The sequence below is a fragment of the Rhincodon typus genome, chromosome 23, assembly GCF_021869965.1.
Source record: "Rhincodon typus isolate 14 chromosome 23, sRhiTyp1.1, whole genome shotgun sequence".
Classification (NCBI taxonomy): domain Eukaryota; kingdom Metazoa; phylum Chordata; class Chondrichthyes; order Orectolobiformes; family Rhincodontidae; genus Rhincodon; species Rhincodon typus.
In genome coordinates, this window is record NC_063354.1 from 45,856,735 (window position 1) to 45,882,286 (window position 25,552).

Below are 25,552 nucleotides of genomic sequence, written 5' to 3' on the forward strand. Positions count from 1 at the left end.
GAAACTGCTAATAGTGTATCAGACTCCTTTTGTAGGAGCTTGAGTCTTTTCTGAATAAGTAACTTTATCTGAAATGTGAACTTTTTTCTGGTGCTGATAAATGTACTGTATTTTTGGCATTTTCAACATTTTTTTTATTGGTAAATAACTTTAAAGAGTATTGAGATGTTTCAAATAGCTTAATGAGGAAGTGTAGATGGATTTTACACATTTTTTCTACCTATATATATTTATAGACTCCCTACAGTGTGGAAGCAGGCCATATGGTCCATCAAATCCACACCAGTTCTCTGAAGAGCATCCCACACAGACCCAACCCCCTACCCTATTGCTGTAACCCTGCATTTCCCATGACTAATCCACCTATCTTGCAGATCCTTTAACGCTATGGGCAATTTAGCATGGCCAATCCACCTAACCTGCACATCTTTGGATTGTGGGAGGAAATTGGGGCACCCAGAGGAAACCCATGCAGACACAAGGAGAATGTTCAAACTCCATACAGACAGACGCCAAACGCTGGAATCAAACCCATGCCCCTGGCTCGCAGCAGTGCGAGCCATGTCAGAGAACTGTATTTAATGCATATTCCATTTAACCTGAAGAGGCAGAGTTTTTTTTTATTCCTTCATGAAATATGTGGATGAGAGAATGATAGTGAGTTGGAATCCATGGTGGTAGATATGCCCACAGCACTGTCAGGGAATTCTAGGATATTGGTCTAACGACAGTGATGACATCCCATCCCCATTCCACTGAGGATTGAAGAATAGACAAGACTTATAATTCATTGCTGCACTATGGGCCCCTTTCCTGAGGACCTAAGAAAGTATCACAAAGAACTATAGAAGATTGCTGCTGTCATCACATTTTTACTGATTCGTCTCCTCGGGTAACTCTCCATTTCATGAGGCAGCATTCTTAGATGTTACTGCAACAGTTTAACAACTTTTTTGTTTCCTCATCACAAATACACTTACATAAGAATTGGATCTTGGCTTTCACAGGACTGAGCTCCTGCATTGTTTCGAGTTCTTGGATAGTTTGCTTCAGGACCCTCTCAATATTCAATTTTGCCGCTATGGTTTTAGGAAGGTAAGCCTTCAGCTGCTGCCTGTAGAGACAAAAACCTGGAGCTATCAAACCCAAGACAAACACTGTGAACTATCTTACGTGACACTGCCCTGAGCTATCTGTACAGTGCTATTATTTACCCTATTTTCCCTCAGGGAAAAGGAACAGCAAGTACTCCATGAGATCTTAAAATGGTCAATTTTACATTTTATTTATGATTTATTTAATTGAGAAAAATAATTAAAAAAAGAGAAAAGAGAGTGCAGTAGAAGTAGCCTACAGTAAGTCCACCACTACCAAGATGAGAGGGTTCCGGTAGAGGAATGGGCAGCACTAAAACTCTGACGTGCTATCCAGTTTACCCTCCCTAGCCATCATTGAAAGTAAAAATGAAGAAGAGTTTCTTCTGAGAGTTGTGAATCATTTGTATGTTCTACAGCAGAGATTAGAGAAAGCTGACTCACTGAATTTATTCAAGACTGAGTAAAAAATTTGGCTCCCAATGGAGTCAAGTGTTATGGAGGTGGGCAGCAGAAGAGTGGACTTGAGGCCTCAATCAGATAAGTCATGATCTCATTGAATGGCCTACTCGTGCTCCTATTTCTTGTTCTCTTCTTAGGACTTTTATTCCCACTTTACTATCCGAGAATCTTAACAATATCAGTGAACTGTTTAGTTTCCTGTTTTTCAAAATAAACCCAGAAAATGCTGCAAAGGTGCAGCAGGCCTCTCTGCATTTGGAAAAACTACAAAATAATCAATATTGTCTTCAGTACAGTTGGAGATAAACCATTTACATATTTTTATCTATCAGATGCTGATATATAAAACATGAATTGGGGGCAAAACCTGCTCCATCATTCAGTAAGGTCTGAGCAGATTTGTTTGTGTTTAGAATTATACATTCTCATTTGTTCTTGATAATCTTGGATTCCATTGTCTAACAAAAATGTCATCCATCTCCTACTTAAAAACATTCAATGATACACCCTCGCCACATTCTGAGGCAGAGTTCTTAAATTGCACAACCCTTTGAGAGAAAAAAAAACTGTCCTCATCTCTGTCCTAAAAGGGTGACCTCTTGTATCAAAACACTGCGCCATAGCTTGGGACTCACTGATCCAGGAGAAAACGTCCTTTCCACATCCACCTTGTCAACACCAATAAGGATCTTATACACTTCAATCATGTCACATTTCATTCTTCTATATGGCCAGGGGAAACAAGCCCAGTTTGTCCAACTTTTCCTTATAAGACAATCCACTCAGTCCAGGTACCAACCTAATAAACCTCCACTGAATCATCTTGGCATAACTCCACAGAGGCCCACATCCGATCACCAAGTCACCCTTTTGTTACACAAAAATAGTCCTTGACTATATAGTACTGCCTCATACAGAATCAGGTACCAGAGTGTCAGTATCTCTGACAGTCACCCTTTTTATCTGTCAGCCAGGGCTGCATGATTGGACCAGATTAACATTCCCAATCAGGGAATTTATATTCTGTGAGGTCCAGTTGGCAGTCCTTGTTGTAATCACGATGCACTTCAAGTACTTTTACATCTTTCCCTCAATAAAGAGGCTAAAGCTATGCACAGTGTTCAAGATGTGTCTCACTGATGCCTTTAGAACTGAAGCATAACATCTTTACTTTTATGTTCAATTCTTGTCATAGATGAAAGCACTCCATTAGCCTTCTTAACTACTTGCACACTAACTTCTTGTGACACATTCACAAGAGTGCCTTGATCCCTCTACACCTCAGAATTTGCAATCATTTAATAATATTGCTTATTCTTCCTGCCAAAGTGAATAATTTGACATATTCCCACATTATACTCTATCTACTAGATTTTTGCCTATTCACTCAACCTATATTGCTCTACAACCTCTTTTATCCTCTTCACAACATACTTTCTTACCCATCTTTGTCATCTGTGAATTTAACCACCATGGCTTTACTCCCCTCATCTAAGCCATTGATGTAAAGTTGTAAAATGTCAGTTGGTTTGTGGGAACAAATTTGTTACATCCCATCAATCAGAAAAATGCCCATTTATGCATATTCTGTTTTCAGCTTCTTTTATGTTACCCCTTATATGGCATTTTGACATGTGCCTTGTAGAAATCCAAGTACAGTGTGTTAACAGGCAACCCCAGCTTAAGCACAGCACATGTTACTCCTTCAAAGAACTCCAATAAATTGATTAAACATGTCCCTTTCACAAAACAATGCTGATTCTTCCTGATTACTTTGTATTTTTCTTAGTAATTAGTTACAACTTCCTTAATGATCAATTCTAACAAATTATCCATGACAGACATCAAGCTAACTGGCCTATAGTTTCCTATTTTCTGCCTGCCCTCCTTCTCGAATAGAGACATTATGTATGCTACTTTTCAATCTAATGGAATATTTACATGATTAGTGCATTTTGAAAAATTAACACCAATACATTTTCTACCTCATTCAAGTATGCAATCTATCAGCACCCAGAGTCTTGTCAGCCCACAGCTCTGTTATTTTGCTGAGTACTGCTCCCATGTTGATTATAATATCACCATGTTCCTCTCTTCTTTCAACCTTCTGATTTACAGTTATTAATGCAATTACTTTTGCAACCTCTTCCATGAAGACAGAAGCAAAATATTTGTTCATTTCCTCCACCATTTCCTTATCATCAATTATTAATTCTTTGTTCTAATTCTCTAGAGGATCAACACAATTTGTATATTTTTTTCTTTTTAGATACCTGTATAAACTCTTGCTATCTATTTTTACATTTCCAGCTAGCTTGCTAACATGCCCTAGTTTCTATCTCCTGTTTAATCTTTCAGTCATTCTTTGCTCTTTTTTGTATTCTGGCTAATCATCTGAACTGTCATTCTTCTTTATGGAATCACGTCTTTTCTGCAAGTTTGATGAGTTCCTTCAGTTAACAATGGAGGGTGGGTCTTTCCCTTGGAATTTTTCTGTATAGTAAGAATATAGTTATTTTATTTTCAAATATCATCCTACATCTGCCACTTCTGTATTGATCTATCTTCCAATCTCGTATCCTAGCTTCAGCTAGCTCAGCTTTTATGCCTCAATTTGATTAGGTATCACTGGACTCAAAACAATAACTTTTTTATTGCTGGGTTTCTGTTTTGTATATTCTGACACAGTGACTCAGTGGTTAGCACTTTTGCCTTACAGTGCCAGGGATCCAGATTCAATTTTAACCTTGGATAGCTGTGTGGAGTTTGCACTTTCTCCCTGTGTCTGTGTGGGTTTCCTCTGGGTGCTCCGGTTTCCTCCGGGTGCTCCGGTTTCCTCCCACAGTCCAAAGATGTGCTGGTTAGGTGGATTGGCCATGCTAAATTGCCTGTACTATCATGGGATGTGTAGGCCAGTTGGATTAGCCATGATAAATACTGGGGTTGGTGCAGAATTGATGGTCTGAATGGCCTCTTTTTGCACTGTAGGGATTCTATAATACTATGCTTTAAAGTTTCTGTTACTTAAGTTTAAAATACTAGTCTTAGACCCATTCTCTACCCTTTCAATCTGGATGTAAAATTCAATCATATTGCGGTTGTTACTACCTAGGATCACTTTTATTCTGAAGTCATGAATTTATCCCACCTCATTACACAGTATAAGTCTAACATAACCTGCTTTCTGGTTGCTTCCAGAACCTGTTACTCTAATAAATGATCTTGAAAGCATTCTGTGAACTACTCATTCATGGTACAATTGCCAATCTGATTATTCCACTTAATATGCAGATTAAAGTCACCCATGATTGTTGCCTATCCTTTACCACAAACACCCAGTATTTCTTCTAGTAAACTTTATCCTCCATTGTGGTTATTCTTAGCAGCCTGTAGACCCACTGATTAATTTTTTCCACTATTCTTCATCTCCATCTAAACCAATTCTACATCTTGATCTCCTGAAACAAGGCCATTTCTAACTATTGCACCAATGCTATTTTTGATTTTCAGAACTACCCTTGCATCCTTAGCTAGCTTCTTGTTTTAGAATAATTGAATCCTTATAGTGTGGAGGCTGGCCATTTGGCCCATTGAGTTCACACTGCCTCACTCAGATCCATCTATCCCTGCAAACTTGCTTTTCCCATGGCTAATCCACCTAGTCTGCACTTCCTTGGAAACAAGGCCATTCGGCCCAACAAGTCCACACCGTCCCTCCAAACAGCATCCCACCCAGACCCATTCCCCTAGTCTAATCCACCTAACCTAAACATCCCTGAACACTACAAGCAATTTAGCATGGCCAATCCACCTACCCTGCACATCTTTGGACTGTGGGAGGAAACCAGAGCACCTGGAGGAAACCCACGCAGACATGGGGAGAATGTGCAAACTCCACATAGACAGTTGCCAAAGGCTGGAATTGAACCCAGGTTCCTCGCGCTGTGAGACAGCAGTGCTAACCACTGAGCCACCGTGCCACCCACAGCATCCATCCCCCTCTAACCTGTTCTCAACCGCCGTCTTCGACTATGAGGCCAGCGCCAATTTAGCATGGCCAAACCACTTAATTTGCACATCTTTCAAGAGTGGGAGGAGACCAGAGCACTAGGAGGAAACTCATGCAGACACAGGGAGAACGTGCAAACTCAGACTGAGGCTGGAATTGTTACTGAGCAAGGGTCACCGGACCCGAAACGTTAACTCTGTTTTCTCCTTCACAGATGCTGCCAGACCTGCTGAACTTTTCTAGCAACTTTGTTTATGTTCCTGATTTACAGCATCTGCAGTTCTTTTGGTTTTTATGGTTAAGGTGTAGATTGTCTTGACAGATTCCACTTGCACCAGTAGTAGTACCAGTGCCTAATGAACTGGAACTTATTCTCCCACACAGTCTTTGTGCAATACACGCATCTCTGTAATCTTATTTACCCTATACCAAATTCCATATAGCTCAGGTAGTAATCATCAGCACCTTACAATTAAAACCCTAAAGGTTAGGACTATCTAATTACTACATCCTAATTAACCACATTTCTTCTGATATTTTCAACCTTATTGGTATGTCGTACTGTACACTCATCACCTTTGTTTTCTCATTGTAAAAAGAGATTTGTTTACTTACACATCTAACATAGGGCCTGATCCTTTGGTTTTGTGCTGATATGCTGCCAGTATCGCAGTGTGCTGTTCTGCCCCATGAATGTTTGTTGGAAAAAGTAACTGTCCTTTGAGGTAAATAGGAAGTACCTAAAAAACAACAGAACTGGGTTGAATAAATAAGAGGCACCAGTCACTTTAAAGGTGAAAACACTGATCAAAGATTTACCTGATTATAATGTACAGAAACACAGAGATCATTGTAAAAATGCAAAGGTTGTGTCCAAATAACGCGTCGGAAATGAAGACTGATGGAGTTATCATCTAACAGGAAGTCAAAAATGTATTCATTTGCTTTGATGGGTCTGACAACATCTCCTGCAAAAATGAAGACAACAGTGACAATGAGGCTAAATTCTCTAGCAATAAGATATCAAGGCACAATTGTATGAAACCGGCAGAAAATCCTGAAACAGCCTTTCTACACATACAAAACTGGTGACTGGAGGTTCATAACATTTCTGCTACTAGTATGCAGACTCTTTGTGATATCTGCCCGAGCATGCCTTTCATTTGCTGTTCTTATCCTCCATTAGATTTCTTTACCTCTGACTTTATCAGCTGTCCCTTTATGTATGTCAGTTCTCTGTCCCTGACCCTATCATTTCTCCCTTTACCTTTGTGTATTTCTATACCCTTTCTATACTGTTACTGTCTCAGCATCGCTTCTTCAAATAAGCTTAGACCGGACTCAAAGTTTCTTTCAACAATATTTACTAAGAATAGCCACATGTTTACAGTCAGCAAAGCTTCTTGCTCTGAGTTACTCGAGCTTCAACCCTCTAGAAAAGTTTTCTGGCATGATTACTGAGGTCACAGTTCCATCCCAAAATTCCTCAGAGTTTTAAAAACATATTATTAAACCCTGTCTACATCTGCCCCAAGTACATCATCAGTTTCTAATATTGTCAACTGAAAGTATTTTCTTGATTAATAACATTCAACTAAACATTTTCCCACTTAACAGAATAATTCCAATCTCACTATCTCCCCCGAAGTCCGCTGTTGACAGATTCACCTGCATGGAGACAGTTCTCCCAGGTTTGGACATTGGAAATTGAGAATGAGGGTAATAATCTGGTGGTAGAAACTGGGATCCCTTAAAAACAAAATTTTCCTATTATTTACTGTGTAATGAGATTTCCTTGAATAGCTATTACAGGAGTACAAGGTAATAACTTACCAAATTTCTGGCACATAAAAACAAAAGAAGAATTACAAAAAATACTGAGGTCACAATGCCTATTGAACTAATGTCAGCAATTTATCTGGCACCAAATATACCCTATTGTCCGTGTGTTCTTTGGGAAAATAGGTCTTTTTTTCTTCAAAAGAATGGTGAACTAACCCTCAGATGAAAGTGGGTACTCTTAGAGATGACCGTGGTCATTCTGGCACTATGATTAGCTGCCCATCATCATTAATTAAGAGGGTTTAAGCAGGTGCTTGAGGCAACATAGATGGCCAACTCCAAAATAAGATATATTAACAGGGTTAGGTGGGGAGAAATGGTTGTGAGTGAAAGGATCCAGGGAAATGATCTACTACTCTCTTGATAGAAGACCAGGTGTTCCCCTACAATTAGCTTGAGGAAAGAACAAAGACAAAGATACCACTTCAGAATTCACTCCATTTTAGAGAACAGATTTGGGATTGATGAAGCATTCTCATTTGCTAAAGTCATGTACTTTCTTTATCTAATTAACTCATGTATATCTAAACTGCTGCTTCTTAACAAACTCAATAAACTGTCAGAAAATTGCTACAAGTTGTCGACTGCCTATATGGGGTAACTGTGATCATGAGATCCCAAAATCAACACCGGTGACTGTGAATGGTGCTTTCAGCAGCTGAAATGAAAGTATCAGGATTGGTAACATTATCCTGGACTTCATGGTATTCATCAGACTGGTTGCCTTTGGGCTGTTGCATCAATATCAAGGCTGCTAGGTGATGACTAGGATACCACTTCACTTTGATCAGTTTCAGCTTGTAGTAATTCCCCATGGTATCTTTAGTAGAAAAAGTCATTTGGCAATAAAACAATGCTGAACTGTGAAGTTATACCATCAAATAAGAGTTGCCAGGTTTCACTGTTACTCTACATTAGCAATACATTTACTAATTGAGGTCCTTGTGCCAAATTCTCAAATTTAGGATGAAGAGGTGAGTGAATCATCAGGAAGACTGCAGAGTATGGATTTACTTCTTCAAAAGACTCACATAAGAACTGTGAATTAGAGAATCTCTCTTCAGAGATTGCTATTGCTTTGGGAGACCATATCTAATGTCTGTAAACCATTCTGGATGAAAAGGCGATCCAAGAAGAACTTTTTTTCATTAAGTGGCATTATTTCTGACAGTATGCCTAGAACACGAGACAAAGAATTTTCTCAGCTGTCAAGCAAAGCAAAAACATCATCTGTATGTTCAGTATTGCTGAAGGACTTTCTTAGATATGCAAAGGTGTTTATTGCTCTCCATGATCCTGTACAATCTCATCAGGTTTAATCTGCATGTTTAAAACCAAAAGAACTGCGGAAGCTGTAAATCAGAAACAAAAACAGAAATTGCTGGAAAAGCTCAGTAAGTCTGCAGCATCTGTGGAGAGAAATCAGAGCTAATGTTTTGGGTGTGACCCTTCCTCAGAACTGATGGTAGCAAGGAAAATGTGAGATAACAAGGTGTAGAGTTGGATGAACACAGCAGGCCAAGCAGCATCAGAGGAGCAGGAAGGCTGACGTTTCAGGCCTAGACCTATCTTCTCCTCTATCCATCTTCTATCCGCCTCCCCCTTCTCCCTATTTATTTCAGAACCCCCTTCCCCTCCCCCATTTCTGAAGAAGGGTCTAGGCCCAAAATGTCAGCCTTCCTGCTCCTCTGATGCTGCTTGGCCTGCTGTGTTCATCCAGCTCCACACCTTGTTATCTCAGATTCTCCAGCATCTGCAGTTCCTACTATCTCTGTAGCTAGGAAAATGTTGGTTTTTATGCAGAAGACAGGCTGGGGTGAATGGGTAAGGAGTTAAACAATAGGAGACCAAAGAGAGAGAAGAACAGTTGGACAGACAAAGGAGTGGATAATGATCTGGCTAGGAGGGTGAATAGCTGTTAATGGAGACTGTTAGTGGTTAATAAAGGGTCGTGTGTAATAGCAAGCTGTAATAACAAGGCTTGGTGTGTGGGAGTGTGGGCTAGGGCATAGGAGAGTCCAATTTCTTTGTTGCTGGTTGAAAGATCAGGGTGAATTTATTGCATAATTGAAAGTGCTGGTAGTTCCATCACGTCTTCAATGGTAGCACCTACGCTCGGTTCGCAATAAACAACTGCACCTCCCAGTCGCGAACCATTTCAACTCCCCCTCCCATTCCTCAGACGACATGTCCATCCTGGGCCTCCTGCAGTGCCACAACCATGCCACCCGAAGGTTGCAGGAACAGCAACTCATATTCCGCTTGGGAACCCTGCAGCCCAATGGTATCAATGTGGATTTCACAAGTTTCAAAATCTCCCCTCCCCCCTACCGCATCCCAAAACCAGTCCAGCTCGTCCCTGCCTCCCTAACCTATTCTTCCTCCCACCTATCCCCTCCTCCCACCTCAAGCCGCACCCCATCTCCTACCTACTAACCTCATCCCGCCCCCTTGACCTGTCCGTCCTCCCTGGACTGATCTATTGCCTCCCTAACTCCCCATCTACACTCACCTTTACTGGCTCCATCCCTGCCTCTTCGACCTTTTTGTTTCCTCTCCACCTATCCTCTCCTCTATCCATCTTCTATCCTCCTCCCACTCTCTCCCTATTTATTTCAGAACCCCCTTCCCCTCCCCCTTTTCTGATGAAGGGTCTAGGCCCGAAACGTCAGCCTTTCTGCTCCTATGATGCTGCTTGGCCTGCTGTGTTCATCCAGCCCTGCACCTTGTTGTCACATCTTCAATGGTCACAGGTAGTGCTCCTTCATTAAACTATTTGTCACATAATTTGGCAATAGAAACAAATGAAGAATTCTGTTATAAAACAAAGAACTGCTGCAGATCCGAAACAAAAGCAGAAATTGCTGACAAGACTCAGAAGGTCTGACAGCATTTACAGGAAGAAAGCAGAGTTAATGTTCGAGTGCAGTGACTCTTCATCAGAATTCTGTTCACTATGATCTTCAGGAGTATCAGAGGGATCTTAATATACTGCGTCAATCACTCAGAAGTGATGTATGAGTGGGTTGCCTGATGAGGAATGGTTGAGTAGACCAGGCTTTTTTCCACTGGAGTTCAGTAGAATGAAGACTATAGATCCTGAGTGGTCTTGACAAGGTGGATATGGAAAGGATATTTGCTCTTGTTAGTGAGCCCAGAACTAGGGGATACTGTTTTAAAATTAAAAGTTTTATGACTGAGATGAGGGGACATATTTTTTTCTCTTGTGGATCGTGAGACTTTAGAACACTGTCTCAGGAGGCAGTGGAGAGGAGGTCATTGAGTTTTTTTAAGGCAGCAGTGGTAGGCAGATCACCTGAGGCAAGGGAATCAAAGATTATTCGGGACAGATGGGCATGTTGCATTTGGAACACAAACAAATCAAACACAATCTTATTGAACAGTGGAGCATGCTAAAAAGAACCAATTAGCCTACTTTTGCTCCTAATTTGTATGCTCATGTGCAGGTACAGCAGGATTTTCTTCTTGAAACACCAGAATTGGCTCTGACAATGACACGTTCTCTGGTTCACCCCCTGCATATGTCTCCTTTCAAGAAACTTCTATAGAAATAGGCTCATCTTCTTCAAGTATGACTGGAGGAGTATCATGAAGTTAATGAAATATTTGGAATAACTGGGGTGATATTTGACAAAAAAAAAGCTTCAATTTACTCCCTATGAAACATCAAAAGCCTGAAATAGGCGAGATCAATCTTTATGTAATGTTGTTCAATTTTTTTGGGTCAAATGCCCATATTCCTCGTGATCCTGAGGTTAAATCTCACAAAATAGAATATAGTCACCATTTTGGCATTATGCATCTTCAGTCTAGCAGGAGCATTTTCTACCAGCTGCAGATAGCCTAGTTGCAGATAAGCTTGTGAACTCAAGAACTTGTTCTGATTCTATAATACATAAAGATGCTGCCAGATCCGCTGCATTTCTCCAGCACTTTCTGTTTTTAACTGAAAATGGTATGTTCTCCAGAACTTGATGATTTGAAAACCATTTGAAAGTATCAGGCAGAACAATAATAATTCCTCTTGAATTGAGAAGAAAATCCAAATTGATTTTCAAGGTGACTGGCCAAAAGTCCTGGTCTCGATCATCAATTCTATTGCAGAGTCAGTAATTTCCACTTGACCAAGAAAGTGTGCAATTTCCATGTTTTCTTCTGTTTGTCATTCAGTTTGTTGAATCCTACTTTGTTCAGGAATTATTTGCTTGATTCACCTGTTAGAGATAATTTTGCTTTGCATAATTGTTGAAAATAACTGATTCTGCCAGTGAAAGCAATAGATGTCCCCTACTGAACAACTTGTCACTTCTATTGCCTTCTTGCATAACAATGCCAGCATTGTCTTTGGGCCTAGCCAATTCACAGGCTGGAACTGAGCCTCAGATTGAGCCGAATCACATAGAACATAGAACGTAGAACATACAGCATAGTATAGGCCCTTCGGCCCACGATGTTGCGCCAACCTATTATCCTACTCTAAGATCAAACTACCCTTTGTTTTGCACACTGAACTCTTCCTGCCTGATAGATATTTTTAATTTGTCCATTCATGCATGGTACAATATATTTCTGAGACAAGTGGGACTTGAACCCAGAGGTAGGGACATTACCACTCTGCCACAGCAGCCCTTTGGCCTGATTTGAATGCTCGACTGCCTGGTCTAACATTGAGCCTTTGAACAGCAAAAAAATCTGAGAGTTTATCATTGAGTATTCTATCTCAAATAAACTCATCCTTCAATGTGACGTAACTGCATTGGAAGTGTCCAATAAAGGAGTTTTCCAATTCCCCTCATGGCTGGAAACACTGAAGTAGGTGCATTCAGTAATTTTTTTATGTTTTTATCCTTATATTTCAAATGGAGTCCTGAGGTTGATCTATACCTTGCTCAGCTGGCATGGACAAGCTGATATTGTGGAGTATACCTCACTTTCCGCACTCTGGAATATTTTCCACTTACCAAATTTTCTCAGGAAATTTCCTGCTGTTCCCTCAACCAGGCCTCATGGTTCTTCAGATTTTTTGAGAAAGACACAATCTACTCTAGATTTGTGCCTTCACTGTTACCACCATGTTTAATGTTCTCCATTTAATCTCTGGCCAGATGTCAAGGTTTCTTTAAAAAATATTTATAAACAATATACATGTGATATGGCAGCACAACTCCCTTCTTTGAGCAGCACTGGTTCCAACCATCCATGAAAGTGCGCAACTACCATGTCACATGACTGGCAAAGTACCTCAGAGGCTCACCTACATATTCATTAAACCCTATCTTTGCAGATTCCTTATTTCTTCCCATGTATCTAACCCCTTATCGTGTATTTCCTTTAGTATTTCTTGCACATTTTATGCTTATTCATGCTTATCTCTAACCCTTTCAATATTCCCCTGTGTGAATGTGTATGTCCATTGGTTCTTTATGCTGATAACTTTCACTCACCATTTTTCCTGTCAGCAAAAATGGAAAACTCCTTGACTTCTTCAGAATCAACAATTCCAATGTTAGCACAAATTTCCATCACCATGTCCTGTCCGACCTAAACCAAGCAAAACAGATTGAGAATATTTTCTGTTCTGGGGCTCTCATCAAAGCCAGCTGATCACTTCATGTCTGGAAGCTGCACACAGGGAAGGCTAGTACACATAAATATAAAGAGAGCTCAATGTATACTCCCAAGAACTTTCTCTGAAATTCAGCTGAAATTGGAAATATTGTGAAGGCAAAATTTAATCACTAAATTTTCTAAACAGCTTTAAATTGAGAATCTGTGAGTGGAAAAGTGGATTTTCCAGCTATTGCAATAAAGGGTATAGGTATCAACATCAAACATTATGTTACAGCCCCAATATGGCTTTGATACAGAGTAAGGGTCCCTATTCATGAACTGTTTAAATACTCTCAGCGTAGGTACAGCAGAGGGTTAGATGCAGAATAAAGCACCTCCTCACTATCCGTATCAAACCCTCCCAGGACAGATACTACACAGGGTTGAATATAGAGTAAACTCTATCTAAGCCACCCACAAACACTCCCAGGGCAGGTACAGCATGGGGTTAGATACAAAGGAAAGCTCCCTTCACACTGTCCCATCAATGTGCATTAAACTCTATCTCAGAAGCATATTGTTGCAATATACAAACATCATCACAATTATGATCTGAGATTGAAACGTTGGATTGCATACCAGAACACCAGAGAGAAAATTTGTTGATTTTAACATGGAAAACACTGGGGGCAATGCTTTTAGTAAGCGTAACGATTCCCTTTAAGGTTCCGAAGAAGCAATCAGTGAGCATTCATAAATTTCTGATGCGAAGCATGACTGATGCCACCTTGGCAAAGTCCTTAATGTGTGTGCACTGAATATTGAGCAGAACTGTACAAAGCAAGCAGATCATGGTATCCATCAAAACAATGCTGATTTGATGCCCAGTAATGCCATTTGGCAGCTGCATGGTGTAGCTAATGCGCTGTCTTAACTTTGCCTACAAGGGCACACCTCTCTCCCTCCAAACAATTCCAGCTGCCACTAGTTGTGTGCCATCTCCTACAAGATATAGTATAGTGCAACTGTCACGGTTGAATAGCTGGCATGTCTGTAAGTGTCTATAACGCTTGCAACACTGTGAAGTCATCATTTTGTTCATGACTATTGGACTGAATTTTAAGATTTGGATAGGGTGGATAGCCAAGGTCTTTTCCCCGGGGTGGGGGAGTCCTAAACTAGAGGGCATAGGTTTAAGGTGAATGGGGAAAGATTTAAAAGGACCTGAGGGGCAAAACTTTCATGCAGAGGGTGGTGCATGTATGGAACGAGCTGCCAGAGAAGGTGGTGGAACCTGGTGCAATTACAACATCTGAAAGGCATCTGGATGGAGACATGAATAGGAAGGTTTAGAGGGATATGGGCCAAATGCTGGCAAATGGGACTAGATCAATTTAGGATATCTGGTCAGCATGGACGAGTTAGACTGAAGGGTCTGTTTCCATGCTGTATGACTCTATGCATTGCCTGTCATTGTCTGGATTTGTGGATTGATTCTGTTTGGCCACATTATGAACACTGCATCCTTGGCCATAATGTTCTGGTGTGTGACCTGAAACTGGATCTTCTGGCTTAGAGACAGAGATACTACTCATAGTGCCACAAGACAATCTCTGAATTTCTAGCCCAGAAATAGAACCTCTGGTGGAGTTGCAGGTTAGATCAGTTGGCTCAACAACTAGTGGGCTGTTCAGAAGAATGCCAACAATAACATGGTTTGATCAGTGTTTTGACTAAGGTCTTGCCTCATCACGTTCTATGATGGTAAAATCACAGTATAAACCATCATTTAGCAACCCTCAAATAATCAAAGATGTTATTTAAGGAAAAACACAACCACTATGTGACCACTTCATGCTGCTGTGATCTCTTTGGTATTTCTCCCAATACTACTTCTTTCAGACATATTTGATAGGGGATTCCCATTGGAAAGCACCCATTAATGTCAGTATTGATACTGAATGCAATTGTTTATGCTTTCAGATTTGCACAAAACTAATTCAAGCACAGTTCCTGGAGTTGGAAAGGCACTTTTCACTAGATAGGATGAATGTACGCATTGGGGAAGACAGGGAGAAGGTCTGAAATTACAGTATCCAGTACAGTCAAACAGGAGTTATGTTGTTATAAATCCAGGATGCATTATCATAAAATTTGATATTTAACAGTAAAGATGAGTTCTTCAACTTAAAGGACCTGAGACCTGCTTTCCAGAAGAGACTACTGATGCTATGAGAGAATATCTAGTGCTGACCTAAATTGTCTGACAGTCACTTTCTGGGGACTTTCTGACCTCCACATTACAAATTACATGTTTGAAGCTTGGAAAGCATTTTGGAACACTCAAATCATACCGTGCTATGTGAAAGTTACTGTGTCCAACAATATCCCTTGTAAATTTCAGAAACAAAAAACATAATCAAGGTTTAACATCAAAAAGTTAATAATCACAAATCAGTAAAAGAGATCCTGTTTAAAAATAGCACATCCCAATGTATGCCATTAGTCAAATGATTTTTGCCTGTCCAATCATCGAGACATACCATAAAGGGCTTGATCTTGGCTGCATGCTCCAACTTCCCAGGTAGGTACACAATGACTCTCCTTGAGCTGCGTCCTTTCTGTCAGATAAACAGAGCATCATTCAAATTAAATGTGCTTTGCAGTGCTGGCAATCAGTCCAAAATGAAGAGACTTGTTGATAATTTGCATCTGTTCAGCATCTTTCTCACTTTGATGTTCAGCCTGTCCATAAATTCTATAGATTAATACAACTGAGTGGATTGTTCCGAGGAAGGGTCACTTGACCTGAAACGTTAACTCTGATTTCTCTTCATAGATGCTGCCAGACCTGTTGAGCTTTTCAGAAACTTCTGTTTTTCATTTCTGACTTACAGCATCTGCAGTTCTTTTGGTCTATGTCCCCACAGCATTGGCCTGGGCTACATTCATCCAGTGACATAACTACTACACCATCCTCTCCCTAATGAAACTTACTATGATAGCTTCCAATTCAAGGGTGGATGGGATGTGTTGCCGGCCCCCATATTTCAATGTGCGATACACGTTGTCCTGACAAGCCATTGCTATTGCTGGGAAAAGAAACAATAGACTTGGTTTAGTATTTGCAATTGAGCAGTGTTTCTACAAATTACCTGCAAAAAGTTGTTCCATTACCCATTCTCTTTATCTCTATGATACTGTGCAAGAGATTTAGTAATCCATCAGTTATAATCTTCAGGAAATACTGACCAGGCTGGGGTGCTTTTCTGTAGGAAAGGGAAGGATGAGGGGTAACCAAATCAAAATTGTGAAGGTGTTCAATAGGATCGACATAATGAAGTTATTGGTTTTAACTGATGTGACCTGCAGGGAGTAGTTTGATCAGCCAATGTTAAGGAACTTTCAATTTGGCACTTTTCCATGCGATAAGAAGCTTTAACTCATCAGCATTACACTGATGGGTTCTCCAACTAGACACTAGCTTGTTGGGAATTTGGCCATCCACCCAGGTAGGAGCCTGATCAACAAAGCTGCAGCAGTAGTCATGTCCTCGCAGGATAGATTGATGGAGATTGGCTTTGGGAGTTGGGGGATAGGTGGGCAACTGAGAGGGGAGCTGGGTGGTGGGAGAGGTAAATAAGGTGTGGGGGGAGGTGCAGGGTATTGTTTGGAGACCTCAGATAGTGGATGGGGTTGGAGGGATCAGAAGTTTCAGGGGGATGAAGATCTTGGCAGGGTACGAGAGCTGATTGCAAAAGCTTCTGAAACCAGGAGGTAGGTGTGTACCTCTGAAATCCTTTGGGTTCTCGCCTTGTTGAAGTTTCCAGGTTTTACAACATATAGGAAGTCAGTTGAATAAAGTTAAAACTTAAAACCTAAATGCCACTGAGACCAATGGCGTTATTATCACATTTAAAATCCGACATGTCCCCTTGGATTGGAATGGCCACCGACCAACTGTGTCCGTTATAATTGGCAATGGGTTGGTTGGAGGTGGGTTTGGGTCAGGGAACTGGTTTTCAGAATTTACCCCCACTCCCAACAATGAGTGAAATGTTTTTCTCTTGTTATAATTTGGCATGATGTTTTCAGTTGTGGGCAGGCCAAAACTGGGTAAATATATAATAATAGGTATGCTGGGAAAAAGGAACATGCTGAGAAGGCTTTTCTTTTACACATCAGGACAGATGCAACGTGCCAAACTTTAAAGGGAATCAATTTATACTTCATGAAAAAAAGGTTTTTGATTAGTAGGTAAGTCAGCTCTGATTGGTTGAGTTTTGTTTGAGTCAAAAAATGTACAATTCTCTAACATGTTCCTTTTGCCTGCAGAGAGCAGGTCCACCAGTATATACAGCTTCTTGCAAATGTAAGTGAGCCACATTTTTTGCTGACTAATAATCTTAAATTGGTTGTCAGCATAGTTCTTAGTACATTTTAGAGCATGCACACTTGAATAATCATAGAGTCACATCTAACATTAGATATTGTGTTCTCAGTTTTGTAAGGACAAACTTGTTGAGTCTGGTCATTACATTGCCTATTGCAAATCACCAAAGGGCCAAGCTATTTGACACAATCAGCTAGTCATCAGGTCAATATCAATCAGGCTCACAATATTGCTCACTTGAAGCTCCATTTATTCATATTCAGGGACATGCCCACAACAACAAAAAGGAACATGACCAGCCATTGTGCTTTCTTTTAATTAGGCACAAGCATGGAGGTCAGTAATTCTTTTCATGCATTCCCCATGACAATGCTTTGACCAATCAGAGCTGGCTTGTCAAACAACCAGCACCCTTTTATCATGCCATATGAACTGTGGCTCCCTTTGAACCTTGGTATCCTCGTGTCTATCTCAATGATTGCAAAACATAAATTTTAACAGCACTTTTTTAGCAACACTGAAGCCCTGTAGAACCAAGCAATTATGTATATAATAGTTTCTGATAATCCAATGATGAAATTAAGAGGAACTTCTTTACCATGGAGATATTGCAGCCAGATGTGAAACTGGCTGTAGTTTAGACAAACAGTACAGGTACATTTAAGGGAAAGCTAGGTGAGCATATGGGAGAGAACGGAATTAGATGAACTAGATTGGGAGGAGTCTCATGTGGAATATAAATACAGACAACAACCAGTTTCACCAAATGGGCTGTTTCTGTGAAAGAAATTCTGATTTAGTTTTACAAAACAACCTCTTTGCCACACTTTTTAAACTAACAAATGCTCAACATCACCTCCACCCGAATACTTTGTACCTTGGAAGTCATGATTAGAGTCAGCGCAGATGTTCTCCAGGTATCTCTGGACAAAGGGCATGAGGTCGCTTGTGCATGGAAAATAGCCCAAGAACAGGTAGAGGACACGCCAGCCCCGTGTACAGTTTTCTCTGTGCAAAGACATGAAATGTGTCAGATCTTCTATTTTTTCCAATATTCTCTCCTGATTTCTGGAAATCACTTACCATTGATTGTGGTAAATCATCAAAGGCAGTGGAAGGCCTTTTAATTCACAGGATGTGGGTGTCACTAGAAAGGACAACATTTATTTTCAGACCCTAACTGCCTTCACCAAGTTGGTGGTGAGTTGCCTCTGTGATTTGCTGGATCTTTTCACAGGACAGTTAAAAATCAACCACACTGATGTTGCCTCTGGATCCTGCTCAAATGGTACATTATTATTATACATATCAATGAACGTTAATAAGTTTTTTTGGCCTATAAGCTATTAACCGAACGTTTTGATCATATCTGCACCTAATGTGCACATGCACACAACGTACACAATGTAATGGAGATGACAGGGATCTCAGCTGTTGGCTAGAGAACTGGCAAGAGCTCATGTTGTTTTTGAGCTGGCTAAACAAATTAAGTGCCAAACAGAGACTCAATTGGGAAATAACAGGCCTTGAATTCTTGAGTGATAAGATCATACAAAATTGCTTGATACTTACTTTATGGGATGATCTGTGATTTGCTTGATGATCTGACAGCAGATCTCATCCTGTAGCTTCCTCTTCTCCTTGCACAGCTATGTGAAAGCATAATGTCAAAAACGTGCCTGTTAGCAAAAGGTATTGGACAATTTCAAGGAACAAAAATTTCGTAACTTGGAACAACATTTACTTTGTCTTCTATGTTGCTCTTCCCCTCCTGAGAATGATGCTGCTCACAGACACGAATATTCCCCAGGTTCAAGTGACCATTCAAGTGTAAACTTTGATAGGGGATTCTTAAAACAGGGATCTTGTCCTCACTTGATTTTTGGCTGACATTATTGAGCATGATCTCCTGAAAAACTGAGTTCAAGGCTATCACTCTCAAAGCAGGAACAAATTGAGATCAGTGGACACAGCAACAGCTGGAAATTGAACCTGGGAGCTGGTATTCAATGCCATACCACAAAATGTAAAAATCGCATGCCATCATTGGCCTACTTTAAAACGTACTTGACATTACTTAAACAATTACTAAAAAAAGTAATAAAAAGAGCAAAGGTAAATTATTAAAGAAACTAGCTCAGAATATTGAAATGGATAACAAAAGCTTCTATAAATATATAAAAGGGAAAACAGTAGCCAAAATAAAAGTTGATCCATCAGAGGATAAGACTGGGGAGTTAATAGTGGGGAACACAGAAAAGGCGGAGTCACTAAATCAATATTTTGCTTCATATTTTCTTGATGGAGGAGACTTTTACCATCCTAATAGTAACGGGTAATGTAGAGGTTGTAGAAGGGGAGGAAGTTAGAACAATTATCATCACTAGAGAGAAAGTTCTTGAGCAAACTATTGGGATTGGAGACAGATGAGTCCCTATGGCCAGACGGCCCAAATCCTAAGGTCTTAAAGGAAGTAGCAGCAGAGATATTGGATCCACTGGTTATAATATTTCAAAATTCCCTGGATGCGGGAAAGTTGCAGTGGATTAGATAAATGCTAATTAATGCCCTTATTCAAAAAAGGGAGGGAGGCAGAAAGTAGGATAGTAGACCAGTTTAACATCTGTCATTGAAAAATTGTTAAAATCCATTAATGAGGAGGTAATAACAAGCCATTTGGAAGCATAAATGCAATCTGTCAAAGTCAGCATGGTTTTATGAAGGATAAATAGTGTTTGAATAATTTGCTACAGTTCTTTGAAGATATAACACACAAAGTGGAAAATGGGGATCGTGTAGATGTAGCATATCTGGACTTCCAGAAGGCAATTGATAAGGTGCAACACTAAAGGTTAATACACAAAGTAAGACCAGATGGAGGTAGGAGAAAGTTATTATATTGGACAGAGGATTGCCTAACCAACAGAAAACAGACAGTCAGGATAAAGGGATCTTTTTCTGGTTGGCAAGATATATTAGTGAGGTGCCACTGGGATCAGTCCTCAGGTTCTAACTATTGACAACTTCTTTTAACAACTTGGATGAAAGGAATGAAGGTACTAAAGCTAAATTTTTGGATGACACTTAAGTGGTGGGCAAGTAAGTTGCAACAAAGAAATAAGACATTTGCAAATGGATATAGATAGAATTGTAGAGTCATACAGTATGGAAACAGACCCTTCAGTTCAACTTGGTTAGGTGAATGGGCAAAAATTTAGCAAATAGAATGTAACATGGATAAGTGTGAGGTTATCCATTTTGGCTAGAAGAATAGGAAGGCAACTTATTATCCAAATAGAGAAAAACTACAGACTGCTTCAGTGCAGGAGGATCTAGGCGTTCTCGTGCATGAATCAAGAAACTAGTATGTAGGTACATCAGGTACTGAGACAGGTACATCAGATAATAAGACAAATGGAATTTTGTCATTTATTGAAAAATAATTAAAGTAAAAAAGTAGGGAAGTGTTTCTGCAACTGTACAAGGCATTATTGAGACTGCATCTTGAGTACTGTTTATAATTTTGATCCCCTTACTTGAGGGGCAATATAATTAGATTGGAGGCAGTTCAGAGGATATTCAATAGCTTCATTCCAGAGGTGAGGGCTTAGTCTTATGAAGAGAGATTGAGCAGTTTAGGCCCATATTCTCTAGAATTTAGAAGAATGACTGGATATCTAATTGAGGTTTATAAGATGCAAAAGTGGACTGGCAAAACAGACATAGAGAGGACATTTCCTGATGTGGGGCAATCTAGAATGAGAGGATTTAGGATAAGGGTAGCAGATGTAAAACTCGAGATGAAGAGAAAGTACTTCTCTCAAAGGGTCACGGATTTTTGGAATGGAGTAATGGATGCTGGCCCATTGACTAAATTTAAGGATGAAATAGACAGATTTTTCATTAATAATGGGCTGAAGGGTTGTGGACAGTGGACAGGAAAGTGGATTGAAGTCAAGATGAGATCAGCCATGATCATATTAAATAGCGGGACAGGTTCAAGGGGTTGAATTGCTGACTTCTGTTCGTAGTCTTTATGTTCTTATTACCCTCCCTAAACACAAGGTCAACAAAAGTGCTGCTGGCTGTACCTTGAGGCCAAGCTCCATTCACTCATCACCTCTATGCTCACTAACCTTACACAGCACTAAAGCAACCATAAGTTATCAACAAGGAGGGGGACATGTTATTACACACATCTGGGCAGATAAGATGTGAACCCCAACCTTCAGGCCCAGGGATAGGAACACTACTGCTATGCCACAAGAACCTTTTACTTTGTGAACCCTCGCTCAAATCTTGTACTTGAAGAATAGTCATTTGACCTCAATGTTAAAACTTTCATTCTTGTTTATAAATCTCTCGTGGCTTGAAGCTTCCTAACTCCTCCTGCTGCTGCAATTCTGGCCACTCAAGCATTCCTAAATTGGAAGTTCCTAAAAAAAATGTTCTAATAAAGACTTACCTGCAGAATGCTCTGTAAAATATCTGTGTCAGACTGTTGCTCCTGAGGGGGTCCGTCTCCCATGAACCTCATCAGAGCTGCAGAAAAATAGGAATTAAAAAGAGAAAAGGACTGCCACATGGTTAGTAATGTTGTAGAAAACTCCCAAAGCACTTTGCGCAATGAGGTTCTTCAACAAAGCTCCTCTTCGTGTTTTGTTTACATTGTGAAAATCAAAGCGAAACTCATGTCTGCTTTGTAAAAGCAGCAACAAAATGGAGTTAACTATTTGACAATTCAGATGTCATTAATTCCCAACTGTGACATTAGTTCCAAATTTGTTTGCTGTTATCCTCAAAATCATTTCTCTCTCCACAGATTCTGCCAGACCTGCTGAGTTTCTCCAACACTTTATTTCTATCAAACCTTATTTTTATTAATCCTAAACATGTCTACTGCAATGTAAAAACTAGTTTTTATTAATGGAAAACTTTTATCATGAATTGCAAATCCCATTATTAATCCCCAAATCTGTCGCTAATGACAAACAATGCTGATGATAATCCAAACACAGATATCACAAAACCCCTAGAAATGGTACAAAACAGGTAGAACTATCCCACAGTCAGCCTGCGAAACTCACCCATGAAATTCTTTGCAGCAAGCTCACTTAGTTGTTTATCAGGTAGATCAATAAGTGACTCGTGAATGGGAATCTGTAACAGGAATTGTATCCAGAATGAGGCACAAAGCTGCTAAAGCCATTTCCTCAAGCTTTCTGTGTTAATTCAGTTCATTTTCTGATTTCTTATAGAGCATATTTAACCAATGTGGAATGCTTTATTCAATTGTCATTTGTCTGCCTCAATGCATAACTAATCCAAATCTTTTTTTAATCTTTAGCTGTTTCTTACTTTTTAACTAATCCATTCCAAAGATGTACCGTAGATTCCTGTGAGTTTTGAATGAGATATTTTCTCCTGTTTTTAATGCAGTGATAAATGTATTTTTAACATTTCCGCCAATGATTTTGCTAAAGCAAGAAATCTTCCCAATTTAATTAAAATACATAATTTTAACTTTGGCAAAAACTTTCTGAAAGTCCAAATACATAATGTCATGGGCAACCCCATGACCCAATGTATTAGTAACATTCTCAAAAAAAGCAAGGACATAAGTCAGGCAGGACCATAAGAACATGTTAGAACATAAGAACTAGGAGCAGGAGTAGGCCATCCGGCCCCTCGAGCCTGCCCCGCCATTTAATAAGATCATGGCTGATCTTTTTGAGACTCAGCTCCACTTACCCGCCCACTCACCATAACCCTTAATTCCTTTACTGTTCAAAAATTTATCTAGCCTTGCCTTAAAAACATGCAGCGAGGGTAGCTTCAACCGCTTCACTGGACAGGGAATTCCACAGATTCACAACCCTTTGGGTGAAGAAGTTCCTCCTGACCTCAGTCCTACATCTGATTCCCTTTATTTTGAGGCTATGCCCTCTAGTCCTAGTTTCACCTGCTAGTGGAAACAATGTCCCTGCCTCCACCTTATCTATTCCCTTCATAATCTTATATGTTTCTATAAGATCTCCCCTCATTCTTCTGAATTCCAATGAGTATAATCCCAGTCTACTCAGTCTCTCCTCATAATCCAACCCTTTCAACTCTGGAATCAACCGAGTGAATCTCCTCTGTACCCCCTCCAGTGCTAGTATATCTCTTCTCAAGTAAGGAGACCAAAACTGCACACAGTACTCCAGATGTGGCCTCACCAGGACCCTATACAGCTGCAGCATAGCCTCCCTGTTTTTAAACTCCATCCCTCTAGCAATGACAGACAAAATTCCATTTGCCTTTTTAATTACCTGCTGCACCTGCAATCCTACTTTTAGCGATTCATGCACAAGGACACCCAAGTCCCTCTGCACAGCAGTGTGCTGCAATTTTTTACCATTTAAAACATAGTCCATTTTGCTGTTATTCCTACCAAAATGGATGACCTCACACTTATCAACATTGTACTCCATCTGCCAGACCTTTGCCCACTCACTTTGACTATCTATATCCCTCTGCAGACTTTCAGTGTCTTCTGCACACTTTGCTCTACCGCTCATCTTAGTGTCATCTGCAAATTTTGACGCACCACACTTAGTCCCCAACTCCAAATCATCTATGTAAATTGTAAACAATTGTGGTCCCAACACTGATCCCTGAGGCACACCACTAGCCACTGACTGCCAACCAGAAAAACACTACTAGTCAACCAATCCTCTATCCATGCCAATACATTACCTGTAATACTGTGCAACTTTATCTTACATAGCATCCCCTTTGTCTATAGCGATATTTTCTAAATTGTTGCTATACAGATACCTTTAACATTTTCCCTTTTGAAGTGTTACACTTTGTTTTTAAACCAGTAATGATCATTAAACCATTAGTTGCCTGTGTCGTATTACTGTCCGTTTTAAAACATAACTACCAAGTTATGGGCAACATGGTAGCTCAGTGGTTAGCATTGATGCCTCACAACTCCAGCCTCAGGTGACTGCCTGTGTGGAGTTTACGCATTGTCCCTGTGATTGCATGGGTTTCCTTCCACAGTCCAAAGATGTGTAGGCGGATTGATCATGCTAAATTGCCCATAGTGTCCAGGGATGTGCAGGCTAGATGGATTAGCAATGGGAAGTGTAGGATTACAGGGATAGGGTAGGGGTCTGGGTGAAATGCCCTTCAGAGGATTGGTGTGGTCTTGATGGGCTGAATGGCCTGCTTCCACCCTGTAGGGATTCTAAGTTGAAACCTTCCTGGTTTCTCTCAGAGGTCTGTGGGATTGGTCTAGGGCTCTTGTCTCTGAATAAATTTTCTATCTTTGAAATCATTCTTATGGCTATATCATTCACAAGTCTACAGAAGTTAATTCTTGCTTTCCAATTACTGTGCAGGCATTTCACTTTCTCACCTCCTGATTGTTATCTTCTCTTACCTTAGTGTGCTGAACCAGGGAATTGGGATTTCTTCCTTCTGCATTCGTGTCCTTCCAGCCAAGCCTAGAATCAGAACAAACGACACAACATTCTCACTGACTCACACACACAGCTGTTCACTGTTAAACATCAAGTCTGACATCTGCAGCAACAGATCTAAACTCTGATTTGGGAAACCCATTTTAGCAATCTGAGATGCCAATGTTTATTCCACTGTAGATGGTGGGAATGTAGAAAGAGCATGGAGTTCAGAAGAAGCAATTTTGATTGCTAGTACTGAGCTGAATCATAGAATCCTTATAGCGTGGAAGCAGGCCATTTGGCCCATCGAGTCCACACCAACTCTCTGAAGAGCATCCCACCTAAACCCACCCCCTACCCTATTTCTGCATTTCCCACCCTAGAAATTATGGATAATTTAGTACCTAACCTGCACATCTTTGGACTATGGGAGGAAGCCGGAGCACCCGGAGGAAACCCAAGCAGACATGGGGAGAATGTGCAAACTCCACACAGACAGTCACCCAAGGGTGGAATCAAATCTGGGTCCCTGGTGCTGTGAGGCAGCATTGCTAACCGGAATGATCCTGTATGTGGCTTTGGGATTCAGACCTCAAGCAGTAATCTTCCAGGGGTACTCATATCAAAGTGTTCATCGGATATTTATTACCTTGCAACACATGTTGGAGAGAGGAGTATTGTGGGTGGGCAGAAATAAAGGAGCTGGGAAGTTGGCAGGGAGGGGTGT

The 25,552-nt window shown here is 40.3% G+C and overlaps 1 protein-coding gene across 2 annotated transcripts in view; it reads right to left on the bottom strand.

Annotated features, from left to right (window-relative positions):
- The window catches only part of myo15b (myosin XVB), a 179,155-nt gene that overhangs the window by 17,896 nt on the left and 135,707 nt on the right, over positions 1-25,552 (bottom strand). For both annotated transcript variants that reach the window (XM_048610620.1, XM_048610621.1), the window contains exons 31-41: positions 24,804-24,867; positions 22,459-22,531; positions 21,837-21,913; positions 18,944-19,020; positions 18,249-18,379; positions 15,976-16,070; positions 15,522-15,599; positions 12,873-12,969; positions 6,385-6,533; positions 6,181-6,305; positions 981-1,114 (exon numbers count right to left, since the gene is read on the bottom strand). In XM_048610620.1, the coding sequence (XP_048466577.1) occupies positions 981-1,114; positions 6,181-6,305; positions 6,385-6,533; positions 12,873-12,969; positions 15,522-15,599; positions 15,976-16,070; positions 18,249-18,379; positions 18,944-19,020; positions 21,837-21,913; positions 22,459-22,531; positions 24,804-24,867 (1,100 nt within the window). The remainder of the gene's footprint in view (positions 1-980; positions 1,115-6,180; positions 6,306-6,384; positions 6,534-12,872; positions 12,970-15,521; positions 15,600-15,975; positions 16,071-18,248; positions 18,380-18,943; positions 19,021-21,836; positions 21,914-22,458; positions 22,532-24,803; positions 24,868-25,552) is intronic.